This window comes from Zonotrichia albicollis, chromosome 7 (assembly GCF_047830755.1).
Source record: "Zonotrichia albicollis isolate bZonAlb1 chromosome 7, bZonAlb1.hap1, whole genome shotgun sequence".
In the NCBI taxonomy this organism is placed as follows: domain Eukaryota; kingdom Metazoa; phylum Chordata; class Aves; order Passeriformes; family Passerellidae; genus Zonotrichia; species Zonotrichia albicollis.
In genome coordinates, this window is record NC_133825.1 from 22358887 (window position 1) to 22382920 (window position 24034).

The 24034-nt window shown below is 44.8% G+C and overlaps 1 protein-coding gene across 6 annotated transcripts in view; it reads left to right on the top strand.

Moving 5' to 3' along the window:
- Positions 1-1675: 1675 nt before the first annotated feature.
- SLC16A9 (solute carrier family 16 member 9) overlaps positions 1676-24034 on the top strand; it is a 28856-nt gene continuing 6497 nt past the window's right edge. Inside the window, exons 1-4 of one of the 6 annotated variants that reach the window (XM_026794094.2) lie at positions 1676-1693; positions 8161-8279; positions 15140-15195; positions 16623-16829. In XM_026794094.2, coding sequence (XP_026649895.2) covers positions 16634-16829 — 196 coding nt within the window. In that variant the 5' untranslated portion in view covers positions 1676-1693; positions 8161-8279; positions 15140-15195; positions 16623-16633. Of the gene's footprint in view, positions 1694-8160; positions 8280-10334; positions 10407-10855; positions 11064-11572; positions 12075-15139; positions 15196-16622; positions 16830-24034 lie in introns of those variants that run through there. The other 5 variants (XM_074544644.1, XM_014267780.3, XM_005488053.4 and 2 more) reach the window with 5 other exon arrangements.

Here is a 24034-nt window from a genome sequence, read left to right on the forward strand (position 1 = left end):
TTGGTAAGTTTTCCAAAAACACTTGGATTTGTTGAGGGCTGAAATTGGCACTTACCTAGACATTGTGGGTCAGCTGTTGTTCTTGTTCTCATGGATTAAGTATCTACAGTGCAGTTGTTTTGGACTTAGAAGGGCAGAAATGAGGACTGAGTTTGGCTGCAGATTCCAAATGGATGAGTGGGCTGTGAATTAGCTATGGCATCCACACCTTTTTGGAAATGTCACAGTGGTTTCTAAAGTGAATGCTTCCTCCAAGCCTCAGATCTCAGAGTTCAGTGAAAGGCACAGCTCCTTATTCCCAGAGGGGCAGAAGGAGCCAGGGAATGTTTTCCTGGCAGTTAATGCCCTCGTGTTAAAGTTGCTCACATGGCGCTCAGGCTGCGCTTTCTTCTTCCACAACAAATCCCCAAAAATAGAACACTCACTGAAAGCCTGACACTTGCTACAGCTTTGTAATCCAAGTTGGCCTAAGGCTGAGGTGGGGGAAGTCTCAACAAAGAGCAAGGACTCAGCAAAGATTTTTGTTGTTTGTTTTTCCCCTCCCAAGTGCTCTGCTCAGAGGCAGGGCTCCTGGCTGCTCCTCTCCTGTTTCCAGAGCAGTTACATAATTACTGCAGGATTTCAAAGATAGGATAGCGGAAGCCATTAAGGATGTTTTCCATCTCTGCACTGTAGAAACTTAAGGTGGTTTGTCAGCCTAAAGAAGAAAACTTCCCTTGAAGGAAAATAATTATCTTTTGCAAATATAGCTTTAATTCACTGTTGACATATTCAAATTTGCAATTCATCTTTTTTAAATCTGTTTTACTTCAACACTCTTAACTGGGGTACATCTCCTCTAAGATTATTCTCCTTAGTGGTGGATATATAAAATAATACTTAAGAAAAAAAATTTCTGCAACTTGAAGCAATGGCATTTCCTATGAAACCTTAACCTGATGTTTAGGATGCCATCTTACTGCATATGAAGTCTGTGCCAGTTTGATTCTTGGTCAAATTCTAATGACTTCCTTTCATTAAATGACCATATGGGGAGGTGGGAAAAGAGAGAACAACAATGAGAAAATGGAAGAGGAAATTCAAGAGTCATATTACACAAACATTAGCTGTATAGCAATGCTTTGTGTGTTAAAAATAAATTGCAGGTCTGTGTAGAGATATTTAAAACAAACTTTCTCTAGTGTTTCACTGTTTATGAAATGTGCAGGTGAGTATCATCAAGTAAGGAAGGTTCTCTCTTTTTTTTTGGTTAAATGAACATTGTTTTTTTTGCCTCAAAGACTCTCAGATCATTTTAATGTCCTTGCAGATCCTAATCCTCATTTGACGGACTTTCCATTACGCAAAAGTAATCCCCATGAGTCAGTGAGGGAATAACCTTTCTCTGGGGTAGGCTCATCCCTAAGAGAAGAATCTGAAAAGCTCAGTCCAAGCCCTGCCTTAACCCTCCAAAAATCCCACTCCATTGCTGAGCCTTGGCCTTTGGTCTCACGTCACTGTCTGACTTGTGCAATCCCACAGTTCAAGGCAGGACTGCTTCCTTTCAGGAAGCACCCTGAATTCCTGCTCAGAGTGGTCAGTCTTTAATGCACGAGTCAGCCTGGGGAAGGAACCAAAGCAAGCAGCTGTAACAACAGTAGCTTCTCCAAAACTTGTGAATCCAAAGACAAGGCTTTACTCTACATTGGATGTGGTAAGTGGGCAAATTGCTAACCAAGAAGCAAAAGTTTTTGAGGTTCAGCTGTTGTAAGGTGCAAGAGGATCAAAGCAACCCCCAGCTAGAAACTGAGTTTAGACTGGACATGATCATGCTGCAAAATTTCTGAAGCAGACCTGTCTGTGCCTATTAGAGTGAGCCACTTGCAAGTTCTCCAGTGACACTGTGTGAATGCCATCTAAATCAGTCATTTGGGGCTCTCTTTATGTGTGAGAGAGCACTGGGATTTTAAGACTGAAGTCACTGGGCTGGTGGTTCCGCCTCTCTTTTCTGCTCTTGCTGTCATGGGGTGTTTTTTAGCCTGGAGAAAAGAGGCTTGGGGAAGACCTCATTGCTCTGAACTTGTTGAAAGGAGGTGTAGCCAGGTGGGGGTCAGCCTCTTCTCCAGCCAGCAGTAGGATGAGAGAACAAAAGCTGTGCCAGGGCAGATCCAGGTTCAGTATCAGGAGGGATTTCTACACTGAAATGATGGTCAAGCATTGGAACCCTGGGCTGGCCAGGGATGTGTTAGAGCTGCCATCCATGGGAGTGCTCAAAAAACACCTGGATGTGGCACTTAGTGCTGTGGTGTAGTTGATATGGTGTTGTTTGGTCAAAGCTTGGACTCAGCTGTGAAAGTCTTTTCCATCCTTAATGATTTCATTATTCCAATGTGGCATTGCATGGACTGAAACACACTGGGAGGAGTTTGCCATTTGCTGTCTTGCTTGAATCTGTGATGCATAGACCTTTTCATCCTCTGTTTCTGATCCCAGGAATTCTGTGGGTTAAAGGAAACCAGTGCACAATAGATGCACTTGGCAGAAGAGGAGTGTTCTCCTTGCCTTATACATCTTTATGGCCTGTTGTACTGGGAAGTGTAATGAGCATCCCTTGTGAAATGAGGATAACACCAACTGTCCAAGGCCCAAATGCTGTAATGAAACTCTTTCTGCCTTGTTCAAATGTTGAATTAATGTTTCTGAATATTGTCAGCAGTTGTGCAGAGCTGTTCATGCTAATGACCATGGTGCTCCTGCATGACTCTAGCTCTGCTAGCAGGATACACCTGATGCCTGATTTGTGCTCTGTAAGACTGTTAAAATGCCATGGCCATGTTGGGTCAGGAGTGTTATTTGTGACAAGTTTCTGAAGTCTTCCTCAAATAGGGAAAAAGCCACAGACAGTGGCAATCACAAGTAAATCCTGATGCTCACAAAATGGTAGAGGAGCTCTGTAGGGCCTTGTGCATGACCTGCTGTGTGGATATGTGGCATTAGAAGTGTCATGTGAGAATCAGGAACCTTCCTTGTCCTGTTTTCAGGTCAGGGATGTAAAACACGTTTACCTGCTGAACATTTGGCTTTCTGATTTTTCTAGTTGTTCCATTACTTGTTATAATGATTATTGGACAAGCTGGAATACTTCATTTTGAAGTAGATTGCAAGGGTTTGAGGATAGATCTTGTTGCATAAGGCAGTTGATGGAGGCTGTATGTCAGAGTTGAAAGCTCCTCTAGGTTCAGCTATTACCCTGAGGTTTGGAACCATCCCAAATGCTGACCCTGCACAACTCTGCCTCTGGACCAGCACAGGAGCACAGCAAAGACACTTGGGCTGCAAACCTACTGTAAAACAGCATTCTGAGCCTTTCTTCTGGCAGTCTTTGCCATAAGATCTTCAAGTAGAGAGCCAAAATCCAAAGAAAGTTTAACACAGGTACAGTTAAACATTTATGTCTGGTTTACAGTAAAGTTACAGAGGAGTTCCCAAATTTTTTCAGTGAAGACACGTTTTTTTGTGTTTGTACTTTTTTGGTAAGGAAGCTCCAATAACCAGTAAACAGACAATGGTTTCCAGTTCTCTTCACAGTCACTGGGGAGATGATTCACATAAACTTGGAGAGAGCATCACATTGCAGTGGCAGGACACACTGGCTGTGTTTACATTGTAGTTGTCAGATCAAGCAGGTTTTCAGCTAATTTATTGATTGTAAGTTGTCCAAGCTCTTTGCAAATGCAGTGAGCTTCCCAGACCTTGGGACAGAGGGTGCAGCACAGCACAGTGTTTATGCCGCAGAATAAAAGGATTGACAGCTCAGAAGCAGAGCAAGCATGAACAAGGGGAGGACAGGAGTAAGCAGGAAGCCGCGGTGTGGAAGGCAGGATTTCTGAGTGGCAGAACAATGCCCCACACCTGCCCAGCACAGGCTGTTTCCTGCACTGTCACATGTGAGCCACTGCAGAGGCTCAAGGAACGTGTCTGCACAGCAAACCATGGTAAGTAAAAGAGCTGAGCCTGAAAGCTGCAGCCCCTTGGTGAGCTTGCTTCTCTTCTTGAGAGCTTAGATGGCAAAAGTGTGCTGCCAACAGCAGGAGATAAGCTTTTCTTGATTAATGCTTCTCTTTTGATGCAGAAACCCACTTCCAAACTATTTTTTCAGGAATTGGTTCTGATTGAGTGCTTTTGTGGGCCTGGGTGTGGATGCAAATCTTGTCTGTCATTGCTGAGTAACTCTGCTTGTGTCTGCACTAAATGCAGACTAAGGGTGTTTACAGTGGACAAATCTATATTTAGACAAGCCCTGGGTGTCAGCTTGACATAAGCTTAAAATAACCTTCCCCTACTGTGGGATCTTGCTTTCCCTTTGGTCTCTGCACTCACCAAGTTTGTCTTGGCAATCAAAATTAAAGGATGTGGGGTTTTTTGGAAGCTTTTTACAGACATTTGGAGTGATTAATTGTGACCTATCTCAGCATGTGCTGTATTGCCAACAGATCAATGCATGAACATAACCAGAAAAACTGAGTGTAATTTGGGATGCTGGTCTCAGCCTGTGAGGACCCAACACTAGGCTAAGGGCAGCATTAGAAATAATGCTGCATCTGAAGTAGCAGGACTGCATTATACAGAAAAAAACCTGAGAGCCTTTGCATTGAAAAGAGATAGCAATGAAATGAATTTAGGTTTCTGGCTGTTTCATACTGCTGCTATTATCCTCTCCATTTAATTGACAGAAAATGAAAGCCTTCCTTGATACTTTAGTATGGTTAAATAAGAGCGGGAAAAGCTAACTCAGGTCTATTAAATGAACTTAGTACTCAAGCAAGATGAAAAGAGCATGTCTGTGCTCTGCAGAGTGTCACAGGAATGCATTGTGCTGCTTCCTGCCCTGGTAAATGTGTGCCATTAAACTTCAGTACCCTCTCTTGGCAAGAACAGATGAATTTTCCACAGGGAATGAGCAAACACTGCTTCTGAGGAGCCATCTCGAGGACTGATGCTCTGCCTGGTCACCACCTCAACAGAAACACTTGCCTTTGATTTGTTGAGGTTGCAAACGTGGGCCAAACAGATTACTTCAGCTCCAGAGCAAAAAGATGTCAAAGTCTTTTTTGTACAGTCTTTGCAGAGACTGAAAGCCACCCATGGGGGGAGAACTGAGGATTTCTGGAGCACCTGAGTGTCAGAGCAGTGAATGGTTTGAGTCCCACTGGAACAGCAGCAGCGTGTGATGTTGTAACAGCCCCCTCCTTGCCATGTGCCAACAGGGAGAGCCTGCAGATAATTCTGTGTAAAACAAACGAGTCACTATTTTCCTGGAGGATGTTCTTTAATGCCTTTCAGCCACCTCACCGTGCCTGCAGCCTTCACTGGAGTTTGGGACATTTGGGATTTGCCTTGCTCCTGATCACAATGCTTTTCAGCAGTGCTAAGGACCAGTTATCTATTTTCTGTCCATCCACTGCTGAAAGTGAAAATATGTTTAACCATTTTGGATCATATTCTTCCATAGAGGTGGTTATTCTAGTCCATTAAAGCATGGAGCTAATACAAAATAGAACTCAGAAAGGAGATTTGATATTCCAGATTAAGAACAAAAAAGCAGAGATAGCATAAACCAGTCTGCCCCCCTCTAGTTAAACAAGCCCTTTATGTGCCCTAAATACAGTAGCTCAGAAAGGAGAGTGATGGGTGCAAAGGATAAGTTACTGAGTTGTTTTCTGAAAAAGTGATTTATTTATGTATTGTTATTTCTTTAATATCCTGGTATTTTCACTGTCATCTGGTTCTCTAATGTAACCATACATGCTCATCTATACAAGATTTGCTGCTGTAAGAGACAGCTCTGCCTCTTGCCTTTGTCTGTAATGAGTCTTCTGATCTCTAAAGAAGATGGAATCTTTTTACTAAAACAGTGAATGCTTTCTTGAACTCTCCCAGTATGATAATGCACCACCCTAAATGGGGATTAGCTTTACTGTGAGGGGCATGTAACAGGATCAGGAAAGGGAAGTTGGGGTTGAACAGCACAAACTTTGTATCCCAGTAGAAATAGCATTTGTGGTTTGTACTGGCATTGATCTTTGTGAATTTATGGCAAACGTGAAGGTCATGAGGGACCTCTGCCATAATAAAAATATCCTGCTAGATATTTCCTGGAAGAAAATAGAACTGATAAATCCCTTTGCTTAGAGATACAGGGCTAATTTTATTTCCATTTTACACTCTGAGCAGATGTGATTCATGCTGTCAGCACTTACTTGTCATTACATGGTGTACTTTTGTATTTTAGTTGAAGTCTATGTGATTTTTAAAATAGCTTTAAAACAATGTGTTTTTCCCTAATGTTCTAAATATGGAAATCTTCATTATTTGCCAAACTCAAATAGTTCCTCTATCAGTTTAGGGAATGCAAATATATGCAACAGATTCAGAAGATTATGTTGCGTAAATATTGTTGCAGTTCTCTAGTTTGTTACAAAGAACTTTTACTAAGAAACTGTACCTCAGACATCTTCAAAGAACACTCCTTGCAGCTGCATTGGTTGGTTGTGTTGTGTAGCAAGAGCATTGAAGTGATAAGCAAGTTAAAATTACTTGGATTAAATAGCTTTTCCCTCATTTGGTAATACCCTCATGAGGACACACAGGTGATGTCCTCATTACCTACATGGGTAGTGTAAGAACCTGAAAAGCCCCTTACCCATTCAGTCACGTAAAAGTAAAGAAACAGCACAGAAATTATAGACTACAGTTTTTTAAAACTAGATGACTGCTGCTTTTCTTTTGTTACAAGCTTTGCGGGTTTGCATGTGGCGTTTATTTTGCATATATGTAGACTTGTAACATGGGAAATTGATTTACAAAGCAGCAAATGAATCATAGCATGGTTTGGATTGGAATGAACCTTGTAAATCATTTAGTTCCAGCTCCCCTGCTATGGGCATGGACATCTTCCATGCCTTCCACCACCACACCAGGTTTTTCAGGGCTCCATCCAGCCTGGCCTTGAACACTTCCAGGGATGAGCATCCACAACTTCCCACTGCAACCTGTGCCAGGGCCTCACCACCCTCACAGGAAAGGCTTTTTCCCTATTATCTATTTATTATGCACCTCCCCTCTTTCAGTTTTAAGTCATTCCCCCTTGTCTTGTCCCCACGTGCTCCTGTACAAGGTTCCTGTCCATCTCTCCTGTGCGCTGCTGACCGGTTTGTCACACATGGTTACACTGGGGACACGGTTCATCTGAGCACACACTTCAGGCCTTGCCCATGTTAGGGGGGCTCTGCAGAGGATGGTGGTGTGGAAACCTTGGATTTAGTGTTATCAGTGATAGCCAGACTGTGGGAGGGACAATTCTCCCACTACATCTGCATCTTCCCAGACAAAGTAGGAAATATTCCCTGTCAGCGTAGTTGCGATGGCACCAGGGTGCTTTGTGGTACTTTATTGGCATGTCCTGGGGAATTCTTTGCAGCTGAAACAGTCTTGTTCCCTTTCACACAGATCTGAGAGAAGATCTAGTGACCCTGCTTGAAGTGGTCAAATAGCACTTGACAAACCTCATGCTTCTCACCTCCCACATGAAGGGTTAATTTATAACTTCGGAGGCGTTGTCTGCTGCGGCTGCTGGAGATAAATGAGTGTCCTTTAGACTCTGTGAGTGCATCAATATTTAATATGCCTGCTTAAATTAAACTCCAGTCAAACTACTGATTTTTCTCCTCACCTTGCTCCCCCTTCAATCATTAATGGACATTTTCCGCAAGCGAGTTAACAAAACACCTACAGTGGCCTTTGCACATGCTGGCCTTACCCTTTCACTGCAGACTCTGTCCTCCCATGCTGATTGCATAAGGACTGAAAAGATACAAAAGGATGCTCCCCAGCCTGGACCACAGTTTAAAAAACAATAATTGATCAAATACTTAGAATTAGGTTATGTTTTGAGGTTTTCCTTCACTGCACAATCTGGACCTTCTTTAAAATCAAACAAGCAAATAAACAAACAAAAAAACCCCAACCAACCCCCACCCAAACCTGCTGCCTCTTGACCCAGGGTGATAATCCTTTTGATCAGATTTAGGGTGTTCAGCACCAGCTACATTCCTTGCTGGGAAGGAGCCCTTCCAAGCTGGCTGTTTCAATACCCTCTAATTTTTCTCTCTGTACCTCCAGGAGCTGCTGCTAGAGCACTGGCTGTGAAGTAGAGAACATTCCTCAATCATCTGTTCGCTGGTACAGCTGTGAGTGACCCAGAACAGCACATCCTGCAATCATGGTGTACCAAAAATCAGGTAAAATTTAACTAGCTGCTGCTCTCATCCCTGGTCATGCTACACAAGTACCTTTATCCTTTGGAATCTTAGACCCCACAGGCTGAGGGGGAAAGTGGCTTATAGAAATTATTCAGTGTTTTACTTTATTTTCTGTTTTAAATGAGGATTTAAGAATTCTGGTGATGTGTGGGATGAAAGTGTGGCTGTGAATGGTGCAGTTGTAGCACTGTTACAATTCGCTGGGCCTTGGAAGGCCATGTAGGAAGGGTTTCTGAAGGGAAGAAATGAGAAGATTAACTAGTGATGTGAAATCTAAGCTGAATGGCAGTTGCCAAAATACTGTAGGCCAAGTGACCAGAAACCTAGAGTTGAACAGAGCTGCATTGCTTGTTATGAAACCAGGGACAAAGGAGACATGGAGGAGGGACCATTTCCTCTAACCTTGTTTTCTGTAGCTGGTTTTCCCAGTTCTGTTCCTTGCCAGCAAGGCTGGCCTCTCAAAATTATGGTATGCACTTGACTGGCATGTTCATATTAAGAACAGGTTTAAATGGAAACAGGGGACTTGTCATTAGGGGGACATCCAGAGAAGTTAGAGTAAAGCAATTAGGGTCAATATGCATTCACTTAAAGTGCATAGTTATTCTCAAATGGGGTTTCTTCTTCAGGTCCAAAGCTGCCTGTGATCTGAACTTGGTTAGGTTTACATCTGACTGGGCTTCCTTCCTCTGCATGAGGATCCAAGGAGTGCCAATGTACTCCTGCCACTGATGTGCCTTTACTCTTTTTCATGTGCCTTAATTATTCTTGTACAGCTAAACCATTGTGAACTTGTGAATACACTAATTTTTTTCAGATGCTCGTGACCAATTTTGCTAGAATGAAGTGTTTAATTTTACAAGATTGTTTTTTAAGCTTCTGTATCAAGCACAGATACTTCTGTATCTCTAATGGGAACTGGAGCTTTAGATGCACTTGTTTGTAAGAAGGTTTTGTATTAAAGTGTAGGAAAGAGCACATCTTGGACAGTTAATTCAGAGTTGTTGTTTCCCAGCCATCTCTTGTGTGGCTATGGGAAGATTTCACTTACCCTTTCAATTTCAGCCTGTGTCCTGAAGCCCAAGAAGCAATCAAAGTAAACAGTGGCTGTTTACTGTCTGGGCAGCTGTCTTCAGTCATTTGTTTCAGCAGCTCCAGTGCACATGTTCCCAAAATGCTGTGCTTCCCAAAGAAATCTGCGCAAGCACAAGCTAGCCTAGCTTTTCCTAATATCTGTAGCAGTTACCTAGGCATGGAATTTAAGCCTACTCACCTCTTTTATTGGTCTAATGCATATGCAGAGTAGTTAATTCCTTTTGCTTCACAGCACCCTCTTACAGTTCTTGAAGTTCTATGATGTTTCCCTGTTCCTTCTGTCTAGGTTAAATGCCATTTATTTCAGTTCTCCTCCCTGGAACAGTTTTCTAGAGCTCTCGGAGTTCCTGTTCTCCTTTCTTCCCCCCACCCCCCTTCAGCTGGCTGCCCTTTTCGACATGAGATACACAGCACAACCCAACACCAGCTGGGACGTCTTAGAAGTGAGGCTTGAGTTTATGTCGTTCTTCCAGTAGCAAGTATTGATTTTGATATTTACCTGAATACTGTGAGGCGTGGATCAAGACACTTTCAAAGACATTTGGAGTTCACAAGCCTTTGTAAATATTGCATGAAGGAGTAAGTCTGGAATGCAAGACTGAAAAGGAGAATGGTGCCATACCTGCAGGAACTGCAGAGGCTGTGAACAGCTGAGGTTGCATCAGAATTTCAGGTCTAGGAATATTTCAGCTCTCAAAATTTCACTCAGCTCAGGGAATGTTTATCTTTCCACCTGCAGTGTGTGGTTACCTGAGCTCTAATTGGGTAGAGGCAGCAGCAGAGCTGTCACCCTGAGCACGCCCGAGGTGGGGGCTGATACTCGCTGGGTGTTCAGCAGCTTCTGCGGCAGCCTTTGCAGCCTGGAGGGTGAGCATCGCAGGTGGCTGAACTTGCGCGGCTTGCCGGCCGCCCTGCCGCGTGTGTGTCAGCGCTGGACGTGCTATGCACACGGACCCGGCCCGGGGCTCCCATGAGGCGGCCTCTGAAGGCAGTGGGTGCGCTGATACACGAGTGAGTTGTCTGTCCCCCGAGCGGGCAGGCTGGGGTAGCAGTGCCGCATGTGCGCTGCCTGCATCGCTGTCTGCAGTGCAACTTTGCGGGTTTTGGCACGGCTGGTGCGGGAGCCAGCGCCCCTGCCCGTCCTGCGGCCGCTCCGCCGCCCCGGGGACCCGCGCGGTGCCGGGGGAGCCCGGCCTGCGGCTGCCTTGGGGCGAGGAGCGGGGATGGCGCTGGGGGTCACCGTGCCCCGGGCTGCTGACAATGGGGGGCTGCGCTGGGGACGGGCACCCGGCGGGCGGGGAGCCCGCGGTGAGCGCCGCTCTCGGGGCTCGGGGGCGGCTCCCACACGGCTCCGGGCTGGGGGCGACCCTCGGCCCGCCTGTGCCCGGCGGGAGCGGGGCAGGAGCAGGAGCGCGGCAGGGCAGCGTTGGGTGGCGGAGGTGAGCCCGAGCCGAGCGGCCCCGCCTGCCCGGAGGGGCGGGGGTCGGGGCGGTCCCCCCGCGCCGGGGCTGCGGGCGGAGGCGGCGGCGGCCCCCGGCAGCTCCTCCCCCGCCCGAGTTACAACCGGTTCGTGCCGGCCGCGGCCCGCCCGCCGCGCCGCGATGCGGGGCTGCCCCGGTTCCCCGGGGGCGGCTCCGGGCCCCCGCCCCACGGGCCGCCCGCCCGCAGGTAACGGGGCCGGGACCCGCGATTCGGGCGGGGGGACTTCGGGGCGGGGGAGGCAGGACGGACAGACCCCCCCGGAGGGGCCGCTGCCCCCGGTTCTGCCCGGCCCGGCCCCGCTCTGCGGCGGGAGCTGCCCCGGGAGCTGGGGCGGGGGGCGGCCGGGCCGGGCCCCCGGGGCGGCTCTGCGCGGTCTGCGGGGAGCGGCTTCGGGAACAGGAACGGGAGCGGATCGCGCCGCCGACCCGGAGCGAGTGCATCCGTTGCGGTGCCCATCGACAAGCACCCCTCGGTGTGGCTGCGATGCCTCCTGATGCGCCCTGTTTGTCTGGTGGGCACTGGGCGGTGTGCGACATCGGCACCTGCCGCGGGCACATGGCAGCGGGTGCCTGTCGGTGTTTGTGTGCCCATTGCCGGAGCCCACCGACCCCCCTGTGTGCCCATTACCGGAACCCACCGACCCCGTGTGTGCCCATTGCCGGAGCCCACCGACCCCGTGTGTGCCCACTGCGGGCTCCCCGTGTCGCCCCGGCGGCTGCCCCGGAGCGGGCACGGTGTCTCGGCCGCGTTGCCATCGGCACGGCCAGGGCGACCTTCAGTCACCTCCCGGAGCGCTTCAGTCCCGGCGCGGGTGAGCGCTCCCCGTCGGGACCGGCCCGCAGCTGGAAGGCGTCAATGTGTAACGGGGACTGTGGGCTGGCCCCGAGGGCGTGGGGAGAGGCGAGGCGAGCAGGGGACTATAAGAGGCCGTGCATCCCCACGGCGACCCTGCCAAGGGTGCGCACCGACCGGGGAGCGGATGCTGAAGGGAAGCCTCGCAGGTTGGGATGCGTGAGGCGTCGCGCATCGTGCTCTCGGTTTGCGGAGCAGATCTCTGGTAAATCATGTTGGCTCGTGGTTTCTAGCAGCGCTGGCTCCTATCTGCCCGCATGGATGCGTGCTAGTGACCGACAGGCACTAAAGTTGTGCTTTTGGGGGGTTTCCATCCGCTCTGGAGCAGTGAGGCTCTGGGAACAGGTAGGACTGGTTCTGCTGAGCTGACAGATTTGTACAAAGCTGACTGGTTTATGTGCTGCCCCACTGATGCTTCTTAATGTAAACTAATTTTGCACTATAGAAAAACATTATTTTGTTGTTGGTAAGTTTTGTTCTGGTGGTATGTTTTGTTTTAAATTTCACACTTCTGTGTCATCCATGAGAAATAGAAGGAAACATTGATATTGACAACTCTTATTGAACTGAGAGAAGGGCAAGTAGAGAAATGTGACAAATAGGCAGATCTGAATATTGAGAACTAGAAGGGAAATACATATTTGTGTTCAGTGTCACACAGGAAGCTACTGTACTTAAAATACCAGTTAAAGTCAGATATCGTGGAAGTAGAGATGTGTCTTGCAGTGAATTTAATACAATGCTTGTGCAGTTGTGTCAGTACACGTGCAGGTGTTGGATATGATGAACATGTTAAAAGCACCTATAAGGCACCAGTCTCATGCTCTGCGTGTTACTTGCAAGCTAAGGGCAGCAGAAATTTCAGATGATAATTGCAAGGACTTCCCTGAAAAATAAACAGAAATTTACAAGAAGTCTGATTCAGCTTAAAACGAGGGATGTTACTTTTCAGGCTGGTACCGTCTTGCTTTGTAGCAGAGCCTTGCAAAACTCGAGGAGCCCAGTGTTAATCACGCAGTGTGTGTGCTGACATCAGCTCTCTGTGCAGCCATGTGCTGCTCACAGAAAGCTCCGCGCTTCCCCGGGCTCTGGCTGCACAAAGAACCAACTGGAAACAATCACACTGCTACTGTCTTTCTCAAGATTCCCTTTGCCACAGATTAATACAAGTTGCTGTGCTGAGGGCTAATGTTTCAGTGGTGCTCATGTTCTTTTTTTGTGCTCATCTGTCATCTTTAAGCCAAATTCTAAGATTTATAGGAAGGGAGTTCAGTGTTGTGATAATGGTGCTCAGAGCAAAGCAAATAGTTGCAGCCAGACACTTCTCTCTTTCCACATTGAAGCTGTTGTTCAGTTTGTTCTCTAGAGTTTCTTTTTGTTGTGGTTGGTAAAGGCTTTCATCGAGCAGCTCTCTTCCTCTGATTCTTATTCGCAGTGAGTACAACTCACTGAAAAGCTTTTTCTCACCAAATTTCAAGTTACTATTCAATTCTTTATGCTTCATGTCTCTTTTTCAGTATTTTTAATTTAATTTGGTTTCCTGGAGCCTGAAACAGTATCCCTAGGCTTAGTGAACAGAAGGGTTTGTGAAACTGTTCTACCTGAATCCTGAATCCTAAACAGTTGTTTATCTGTTACCAGGATCACCCAAATCTTCCTGGTTGGTTCTGAGACAAAAACCCACAACTATTGACTCCCCTCACTCCCTTCTGTGTGAGCTTCTGTGTCTCCGTTTTTGGTGCCCACATTTATCTTTAGAGTTTGTGTCCTCCTTCTACACAGACAGAAAACAGTGAAAGGCACTTTGGATCCCTCCCAAGTCGATGCACAGATTTGATGTCCATGCAAATTTTAATTCTCCCTGTCAGTTCTTTTCCCTGCTACCAAGCTATTACAGTACAACCTTCCCTTTTGGAGAAGCATTAAATAATGTGCCAATGGAAAGTTTAAATCCATGGTCCCAGCAGTGGCTTGGTTGTGCAGGACATCTTTAACTATGATAGCAGAGGGCTCTGGGGAACAGGCTCCTCATGCAGCTCCCTGCTCTCTGTGGCCTTGAGCCTTCAAGGGATTTAGAAAATACCTCAGTTTAGGTATCAAGCACACGGTAGGGTGAGGTGAAGGAATTACCTGCAAAAACAGGAGGGGAAGGGAAAGCCAGGTCATTCAAAAATGACCCTGGGATTTTATAGACCTGTTATACCCCAGAGGATGATTTCTGGGGAAATTATGTTTGTTTTTTTTTTTTTTTTTTTTTACTTTTTGCCCAACAGTTGTGGACTATAAATGGCTTGGAGCATTCAGAGAATAGAGGTGGTTGATACCTAAAATTTTGTTATTTAACTAAAAGATGCAAAAGAGATCTATGATGCAAAGTAGGAGTTGTCAGCTTGTAGAAAGTTAGCACTTTTACTGCTGTAAATTTGGTACAGTTGGTTAAATTCAATTATACTCTGCAGCATTGCAACAGGTGACAAACTAATCCAGAGGTTTTTAGTCTTTCTATTAGAAGAGACTACGTGACCTAAGTCTACAAAAACTTTTTTCTCTTCTGCCCAGTCCTTGCTTCCTTCCCATCAAATGTTTAGAATAGAAGAATTGAACTCAAGACTTGTCTTTGTGCTAAATTTTAGAGCACCAATATAATGGAAATCAAGGTAACAGCTAAAATGTGTTTGTTTTCTAAAGTATATTTTTAAACAAATATGAATTGGGGCTATTCACTGTCTACCTCCATTATTGTAGAGTTTTTCTGAAAACTTCCTTGCTTTGTCTCATTGTCGGCTTTTAAAGCTGTTACTTATTTCCACTATTTTTTCCTCTAGGCAGGGACAAAACAAGCCAAGTGAAAATTACTTAATTCATGGACAGATGCATAGGTCAGCTCTTGGGGACTGCATTCAAATAACTCAAATATTTCATGCAGAAATACAGGGATCCCTTTTTGTGTAAAGGGTATTGTTACAGGAAAGTGCCTGTAGCTTCTGGCTATCCCAGCTGTCTCCCTTGCATCTCACAGGATCAAGGGACGCTCACCAGGCATTGGAGTGAGTCAGAATTTACATTTATTAGCTGAAACAAATAAGTTTGTAGCATTTGCAACTGGTGTATCTTCAAGGACAGTCAGTATATTAAAATTGTAAATCACTCCCAAAGGACCCAGGATGTCAAAATGTATTTCACATTAGTGGGCAATGTTTTTGTTATTTGAGGGCCCAAGGCTGCTGTCAGATGTTAATTAATTGCAGGAAATCAGTACTTCTCCACTGAGATAACTTGTTTGCTTTTGAAGTTCCTCTAGGAAGATTTTAAAAAGAAGAAATTTCATGTGAAGCCTCCATTTTTTCAGAATAGCGTTAACTGTTGCAGTGATATGTTGGCTGAAAACTTGCTTTGTTGTTTTTCTGCAGGTGGTTGTCACATGAAGGTACATTTATAGGAAGCTGACAGATTTTTGCCATCATCTGTGAGTATTTACCCTTAAAGTCACATTTAAGTGTGTTTGCAAACTAGAACTGACCTTTTTCATGTGTCTATACAATTCCTCAAAATGTTATACTACAGAGCTTTTGTTAAGTTCTCCATGCAAATTCTTAAAAATTGCCCGAGAAAAGGGTGTGAGGAGCTCAAATGGGAATTCTGTTATTGTCTGCTTGTTTTCCCCATTGCTTTCATACAGCAGTAATTTTTTTCCATTTCCTCTGGGTTCCTAAGTCAAAAAGGCAGTGCGATGCATTTATTTTTCTGCTTTGCCTCTTGGGAGTCTCCCAGAGCAGAGCTGTTACTGCAGCAGTCTTAATGCTTGAGCTGCAGTGTGGAGGTGGTCCTTGAGAATATTTCATAAAGGAAACAGGGTAAGATCTTACCTCTTTCTATCTTCCAGGGTGAAGGAAATAAAACTATTGATAATTATATATCTGGTTAGTGGCAGAGCCAGGAGCAGAGCATGTGTTTTGTATTCATCAAATTTTATTCATCAGATTGCTCCCTGTAGGGAGGGAGGGCAGGCTGGCTGTGTGCACAGGGAGACTTCAGAGCAATGTAGCCTAGAAAACCTCTAAATTTTCCAGATTTTAGAAGTACTGATCCCTACATTCACACTCTAGTCTTGAGAAGATGTGAGCGTGGTGTGTTATTTAAATACACAGGTGATGGGTTGGGCCATGCCCAGGAGCAAGGTGGTGCTTCTGGAGTCCAGGCAGTGAGTGCCAGGCTGGGGAAGGCTGATATGTGCAGAGGGCAGACACTCTAACAGGTTATAGCAGATTTTTGTATGCATGTTTGCTGCTGTCATGCCTTGGCATATGAGCCACACCTGTACACAGTCTTAGAGCTCACTTCACTAATATACTCAAAGTGATTTTTGGATGCAGCTCTCTACACTTTCGCTTTGTTGACAGACCAGAGTACTTAACTGTTAGTACTGCCAAAATGTCAGTCTTCCTCTTGCTCTGCCCCTCTCAGAGTGCATTATCTGGTGGCCAACACATTAATAAATGGAGAGATGCTGTGCTGAGAGTGGAACTGAGTATAGATTTTTTTCTCCTTTTTTAATATTCATGGCTTTAACAGCAGGTGACCGTGGGGCTCAATTGCTGAACCACGGCAGATATTATTGCCTGAAGTTTTCACAGAGCTTATTTAGCACTCAGCAAATGAAATGCTTCTCTTTCATGCAGCGCTGGTGTATGTCCAACTCACGATGCTTTAGGTGCTGCTGTTCTGTTAGCCAGCAGTTCCAATTTCCCCTGCAGTGTGCTGCACTGTTTCCTGCAGTGTGGCATTTCCAGCTCCCACTGCCTGTGCGCTGCAGCTGAACCTGACAGCTCTGCACAGCTGCCCTGTGCTCAGGCAGGTTTCTGACCCCGCTCCCTCTGGGTTTTGTCCGCACAGGTGCTGCCAGGATGGCGTTTCGGAAGCCGCCGGACGGAGGCTGGGGCTGGGTGATCGTGGTGGTTTCCTTCTTCACCCAGTTCCTGTGCTACGGGTCACCGCTGGCGGTGGGAGTCCTGTACCTGGAGTGGCTGGATGCCTTTGGAGAGGGGAAAGGCAAGACTGCTTGGGTTGGATCGCTGGCCAATGGAATTGGATTGCTTGCCAGTAAGTGCAGAAGCAGTATCCGTCCTAAATTGAAATGTTTCCAATTGATGCTTTCATCTCTTGGAATTGTATCAAAGACAGCTGCAAATGAGGGTGCTGCATTTTTCTTTTAGGTTTATATTACATTTATAGTTTCCTTTATAGTTACATTTATGCATAAGCCAGAGGAATATAATGTTAAAAGAGCAAGAAAAATATTCCCTTTATTCAAATACAATCACTTTGAATTTTCTAAACTAGAAAAGTCACACTCTAGAAGCTGAACAGTAATTTTGTTGATGCATTTTTTTTAAATGAGACTTTAGGACTAACATTTATATTATTGTCTTAAAATCAGAGCAAGCTGTTAGTCCAAAATGGTTCAAGTGCTTTATGAAAAAAGTCAATAAACGTGTTACTAATTTTTCAGCTCTAGCAGTAAACCTACCAGTGAGGGTGGGCGAGGGCTCCTTTTCATTCTTTATTTGAGAAAAAACTCCCTTTGAAGGCTGAAAATTTATGGGTAACAGTAGCATTAAATAAGACAATTTTCTGGAAGATTTTCTGTAGTAAAGCATTGTCACTTGGAGAGTAACAGCAGAATTTTAGGGAAATAAAACCCCACCTTGGCAATTCCTAGGTTGTTGTTTTAAGATCAGGCATGGGTATTTACTGTGTCATATCAATAACTTCTGTTTTTCAAAGATTTACCATGGGAACTATTATCTATTTGCTGGATCTGGAAAAAATTTCTTGTCAGCAGGGAAGTTGCTACAGGCAAAAGCAATAATGTGGTTTAATGGACAAAATGCAGCTCAGGATCCTGAGGAAAATCTCCTCAAAAGAAAGTTGATGTTCCAATAGCAATACAGACCTGAATAAAGAGCACTGCTCTGTGTGGCCCTGGAACTGATCAAGTACTGGTGTCACACCTGTGTTGGGGCTTTTTACCACCAGGCAGAAGAGAAATGGGCAAAGGCAGGTGGATCACTGAGCACAAAAATACTCTATTTAGTCTGAGGGTGTTATTGGATAAAGGACTGTAGATTGCTCTTCCATCATCCTTTTTTCATTTTCCTGTGTTATGGGTATTAACTCCTGCTATTCATCAAGACCTCAAAATATTTGAGTGAAAGAGTGAAGTGGGGGAAAATAATGATAAACAAGGTAATTGCTGAAGGAAAAACTAGGCAGAAGGAAATTCAAGAGAACACCCTTTTAGGAGTCCAGAGGTCTCTGGCTCTGTTAAGAGCCTCAGTCCCCTTTCCCTTATGTCAGCATTGTGCTTGTTTCCAGATGTTAGTGCCCTCTGACTTGCTGCTGTGGGCAGTTCTCAGCACTGTGCTTTGTAGCTGGCTGGTTTTTGGCTGGGGTAGAGTTCATTTTCCTCTCAGTGGCTGAGTACAGGGTTGATAATGAAGAGATGTTTCTCTTATTGGTGAGCAGGGCTAACAGAGCCAAGGTCTTTGCTGCTCTTCCTGCTGCCAGGCTAGTGAGGAGACTGGGGGTGCACAGGAGGTCAGGAGGAGAAACACCCAGGACAGGTGACCCTAAGTGACCACAGGGATGTTCCATGCCATGGGACATCATGCTCAGTAAATAAACTGGGGGGAGAAGGAGGAAAGGGGAGGATCTTCTGAGAGATGGCATTTGTCTTCCCAAGTCACCATCACATGTGATAGGGCCCTGCTGTCCTGGAGATGGCTGAACTTGCCCTGCCATGGGAAACAGTGAATGAATTCCTTGGTTTGCTTTGCCTGCATGCAAAGTGTGCTTTGCTTTCCCTATTAAACTGCCTTTATGTCAGCCCAGGAGTTTTCCAGCTTTTACCTTTCTGAGTCTCCTCTTTCCTGCTGGTGGGGGAGTGAGATCGTGGCTGCGTGGGCTTGGTTGTGGCAGAGGTTAAACCATGACAGCAGCTATAATAGTGATGAATAATACAAATCAGTGATGAGTAATACAAATCAAAGGCGCTCTTGTGACTGATTTTGGTATGGAATGATTAAATGAAGGTTTGACAGGTTAGGAGGAGTGCTGTCTGTCCATGTGATTTTATTCTTTCAGTTTGGCTTCAGAAGCTTAATAATCATTCCTACCCTTTATGCCTTCAAAAGAAAGTACTGGGAGGGTCCTTTAATTACATTGATGTTATCAGAGTTGACTGAAAACAAAGTCTATGTTCCCAGCTTTACCTAAAATGGAAGTTCCCACTGCTTGTCAAGCTGGGTTCTGACCCTAATGATAAATCTACTAAATTTCCTCCTTAAAAGTATGCAACTTTATGGTACAAGTTGTTTAGTTTTAGTTTTCAGCTGATTAATAATGTTAACTTCAAGTGGTGTATTTTGAAGTGCCCCTTGATTAGTGTGATGGATGTCTAGAAAATGTCATCAAATTTCTTCTAAATTTTCATTAAAGCCTGTAACTTGATACAGTCTTTTTGCCAATACTCCCACACTTTTAATTAAGGCTCTACTGGAGAGCCATTAAGACTCTTCTGTGGGCTTTATTCAACTTAACATCACCTTTCTGAAGCTGTAGATACCAGACTGGAAGAGGAATGACAATTATGGTAGATTAGCAGCCACAGCCAGGAAATAAGTCAGAGTCCATTTTCTTAGAAAGACTTTTCTCATTGATAGCACTGGCAATCGCATTCACCAGCTTCTCTAACAGAGAAAGTTGGGACCAGTGACTTTGCTGTATTAGTACTGTAATTTCACCAAACCCAAGAAGATATATATATAGCATCTGGCCCAGAAAAAGGTTCTCTGTCTTCTCCCCTTCCTTCTGCTGGTATAATCTGAAATTTCTTTTCAAGCAGCTGATGCTGGTGAGCACTTTCATGTTTGCTGAGTTGGTATCCTTTCTAAAATGTTTACTTCTGACTTCTGTGGGAGCTAAACTTAGACTGGAGACATAGAAACCCAGAACAGCACCTTGTTTATTTGGATCCATTTCCTGGGCACCTGGTGTTCGATTTCTGTCCTTTTGCTCGCAGCACAGATGGTGCTGCTGGGGCCAGTGTCCAGCCTGAGCTGGAGAAGGGAATGGGGCAGGGATCCTGTGGGCTCCTCCTCGCAGGACGGCTTGGGCTGTGACTTTCTGTGAGGAAAACTTACAGAGAAGTGCAAGAAATGTGCCTAGAGGAGTGACAGACAAGCATCAGTGTTGCTGTGGGAGGCAGAGGTGAGAGCTGCCCTGCAGAATTAGGTGTTATAACAGTGGTCAGGCTATGGCAGATGGGACACGGGGCTCCAGAGCTACTTCAACAGGAAGAAATTGAAAAAGCTTAGTAGGTTTCCCTTATTAAAACAGGCCAGAGGAGGATATTTTTATATATTCTTGAACATCATGTGTTTCTTCTGCACCAAATGTTCTTAATTTTGCATCCATTTGGAGCCTGAAATTAAATTTAATCCATGTTCCACTTGTTAAAAGCAAAACAAAGACCTTGGCGCCTGTAATTGGCACCACAGCTGTTTATAGTAAGGGTTGACTTCACAGTCCTTGGCATAGGAAGAGACGGCAATGTCTCCATTCCCACTTCCCTTCATTAATGGAGGGAGAGCAAAGGGAGGATTCTCTCTTGAAAGGCACGCCTTGATAATTTGATGGGGTGTTTCTGCTGATCTGAGGCATGCAGTGCTAGATGTTTAAAAAGCTTAATTTTGTGTTTTCAAGCAACAATTTTACTACTCCATAACTTTTACTACTCTATGACATCAATTATACCACTCTATTTTGCAGCATCTACGTATTTTTGAACACAAACCTCACACAGCCATAGCCCCCACTGTAAAGTATGGATGCTGTAAATAGCTTGTGCACAGGGGAGAAGGGTGTCCCCAAGATTCCTCTGAAAAAAAGCCCAGTTCATATAACAAATTTTTTAGAAAGGAAATATCTTTCCAATCAGTTGGGAGTGGGTTGCTGCCCAGTGTGAAAAGCTTTTTTTTTGATCTATATTCATATCCAAAGTACAAGCATTTGGAGAATGTTATGTTTATTATAACCAGGTTTTAGAAATGTACTTAATGCACAAAACATATTCTTGTATTCTGTCCAGTGGATTTTAATGCAGTCTGTGACCATTTTTTCTACTCTACAGTTTCAACAGGCTCGGACAGATGCCCAGGTAGGGTGGGTCAGATTAATGCAGATGATAAGAAAAAGAACTCAGTTGTCCAATACAGTTTGTTTAGCAAAAGGTTTTGTGTATGAGGCGAAGGAAGGAGGATCCTTGAGATTAGTGAGTGGAGTGGAAGGAGGGAATGTTGTTGTGCAGGGTATTTTTTAATGTGAAAATATTGAGGAAGAAAGAGCTAGTTCTTGATGTCCGTAGAAGAAAACAACTTTGTGCTTGTCATGAGGTCAGCACATTTCTGCAGGTTGAAGTTCCTAAGTGCAGCAGTTGCCTTGTTTTCATGTCTCAGGAAGTACTCACAGACACGTCCTGGTCTCACTGAGGGTAAAGTACTTAATTCAAAATAATTTTAATAAAAATACCAATGTACAAATGATCCCTCCTAGGTGTTCTTCCTCTTTGGTCCCCCTGTATGATCTCCTGTGAAAACCAATCTTCCTTCTGCTTCCCATTTTGTCTGGGGATCTTGTTGACTGCTCCCCTGATAATTGTGCTGCTGACTGCGAGCTGTGACAGGTTGTGTGCAGAAGAGCAGTGTCTGTTCCTGTGCTGAGTCTGTCTTCCTAGAGTTAGCTGTCATTCCAGTAAACTGTGCTGCTATCTCTTTTTGATTGAGTTTGGTCTAGTTTTAAGATACATCATTTGGAAAGGAAAAAGCCCTAGGGATTTTATTTGTAAAAGAGGTAAATATTTATCAATGTCATAAAATATTGTACTAGTTCCAGTGCTAACCCCTGGAGCTGCTGGCAAACTGAACAAAATGCTGGCTTAAAAGCTATTTTTCATGCTTACTATTGAGGATTGCCACTGGGATTTTTTCATGTTTTTCATATTATGGTGAGAGTCAGCTAATGAAAAGCCTTATGCTGCCTGAAGATCTGTTTCCTGTGTGGCTGTATGCAGAATCCTGCATTCTTCAGAATGCCCGCTTTGAGCAAAATCCACAGGGCAGGTCTCAGTCCCACTCTGTGAAAGTTGGATTTTTACTAGAATTTACTGCCTTGAAGCCATTGTGGTTCAAATATTTGTAAAGAATGACAAGTTTGTGTACAGTCAACTCCTGTGCAAATACTGTGGTGATAACTGAAGGTGCTGTGCCTGGTGGAAAAGAAAACGACAGTGCTATGGGAAACAGGGAAGGGGAAGCAGTGCAAGGAGGCAGGAGAGGACAAAGATGTTGGCTATCTGGGGATTTTCATTTGTGACACATTTTCTAGCAGTGTGATGAGTGTGAAAGTCGTGCCTAGTGTGAATGGGAAGATGGAGCTGTTTTTCTGCTCAACTTGGGGACCTAAAATAATTATTTTAATGTTAACAGTGGCGCTCCTTCTTATAAACAGGGCGGTTGCTGAGTTGCCAGATGTCTTGCTGTGTGAGATGGCAGATTAATGCTGAACTCTCTGGAGCAGGTTCTTCACTTTTGTGCAGGTTGTTTTCCATGTCAGAGCAAAAAGATGTCTTTGTGCTCCTTGTTCTCCTTTGGGATTGGATTTTGTAAGCAGAAAGGCTGGAAGAGCATCTCCTTGGGCCTTGTCAGGGATGCTTTTGTTCATGTTCCAGTAGAGATGTCTTGTCAGGTTATGAAGCCACATCCTTCAGCTGTGTCTCTCTTGTTCTGGCTTGGGGTCAGAGGGTCCAGTTTCACCTGGGATGCTCTAGCAGGGGTCAGTGATGTCTGTGCCAACATCACCACCCCAGACTGGACAGGGACCTTCTGAGAATAGCTGTGTTCAAATATAGAGAGCAGGTGGAAGGGAAGTGCTGTTTGTTTTAGCAAGGTAGTAGGTCAGAAATAAAGAATAGAAAGAGTGCAAATTCCTCTGCTTAATTGTATTATGTTAACACTACTTTATTTTCTTTTGGTGTAGAAGAATTCTTTATACAATACAGAGTCAATCCTTTGTTCATTTTTAAATCCCGTGGTTTTAGGAAACATACCAATCTTAATTTGCCAGTTCTAGTAATTAATTCTAAGAATCAGCAATGTTCTCAGCCTTTGTTCTCAGCATGTTACCCTGCCCAGGTTATGCTGGCCAGCTTTCATTCCCACAGTGTGCTGACTCTTGAGAAGCAATAAGTGCTTAGATCTTCCTTTTTCATTGCTTCCAAAATCCAATTAAACCTTTCTTTCCTGGAATATTTTCTTGATTCCTCTGTAACTCTGACTGTTTGCCTGCATAAGCCCCAGCTCAGACTCACCCCCCTTTATGTTCCCTGGGCAGATAGGGAACATGTACATCTAATGTAGGGCAAAAGTTCTGGCCTGCCTTGTCTTTGAGGATCATTTTGCCTGCTGACAAATCCCTGCTCCTGCCTGCCTGCCTGAACTGCTTGTCCCATGGCTGGCAACCACAGGAAAACCTTGCCTGCATTCCCAGCTGCTCTCTCCTGTCTACAAACCTAGGCAAGCACCATCCCCAGGCTCCAAGTGTTTACCTCGTATCACCTTTCTGGGCTCACCTCCCATCTGCTGGGAATCTGTTCCATGACTCGGAGCACTAACCTTGGCAAATGGCAGACTCCAAAATTACTGCTTGTGCAGATTGAATCGGCCATGGCGTGTGTGTGTGCATCACTTCACATGAGGTGCAGATGTTGTAAGGTGGTTTTGTTTGTTTGTGTTAAATAATGGCATTCATCTCTGCATCTAACTTCTAATCTCAAAGTTGCTGAACTTAGAAATGAAGCTAACATCCGAGTTTATGTGTGAAGGTTTGAGTTTCAGATAAATTGTCTTTGCAAGCCAAGTCCCTTGCTGGTTGATTATTTATGCAGGGCACCAAGCTTGCATGCCACTTAAGACTAAAAGGTGTATTCCAGGTCACACAGCTGAGAATAAGTGCTTGTTCTACAATTTCTGTGAGGAGAGAACTGGCTGAATAGAGGCAGAGTGTGAATTCTGCCTCACTCTGTTCTTGTTTTGAAGAGCTAAGAGAGCTAAGAACTGAGAAATACTGGGGAGTGAACTTGAATGTTGTTATGGCTGCTCCCAGTAAGTGACTTTGATTTTCTCTAGTTTCACAGGAGGAGCAGAGATAGGTAGTAAAGGGTTCTGTTTAATTCCCTCAAAAATCAGGGA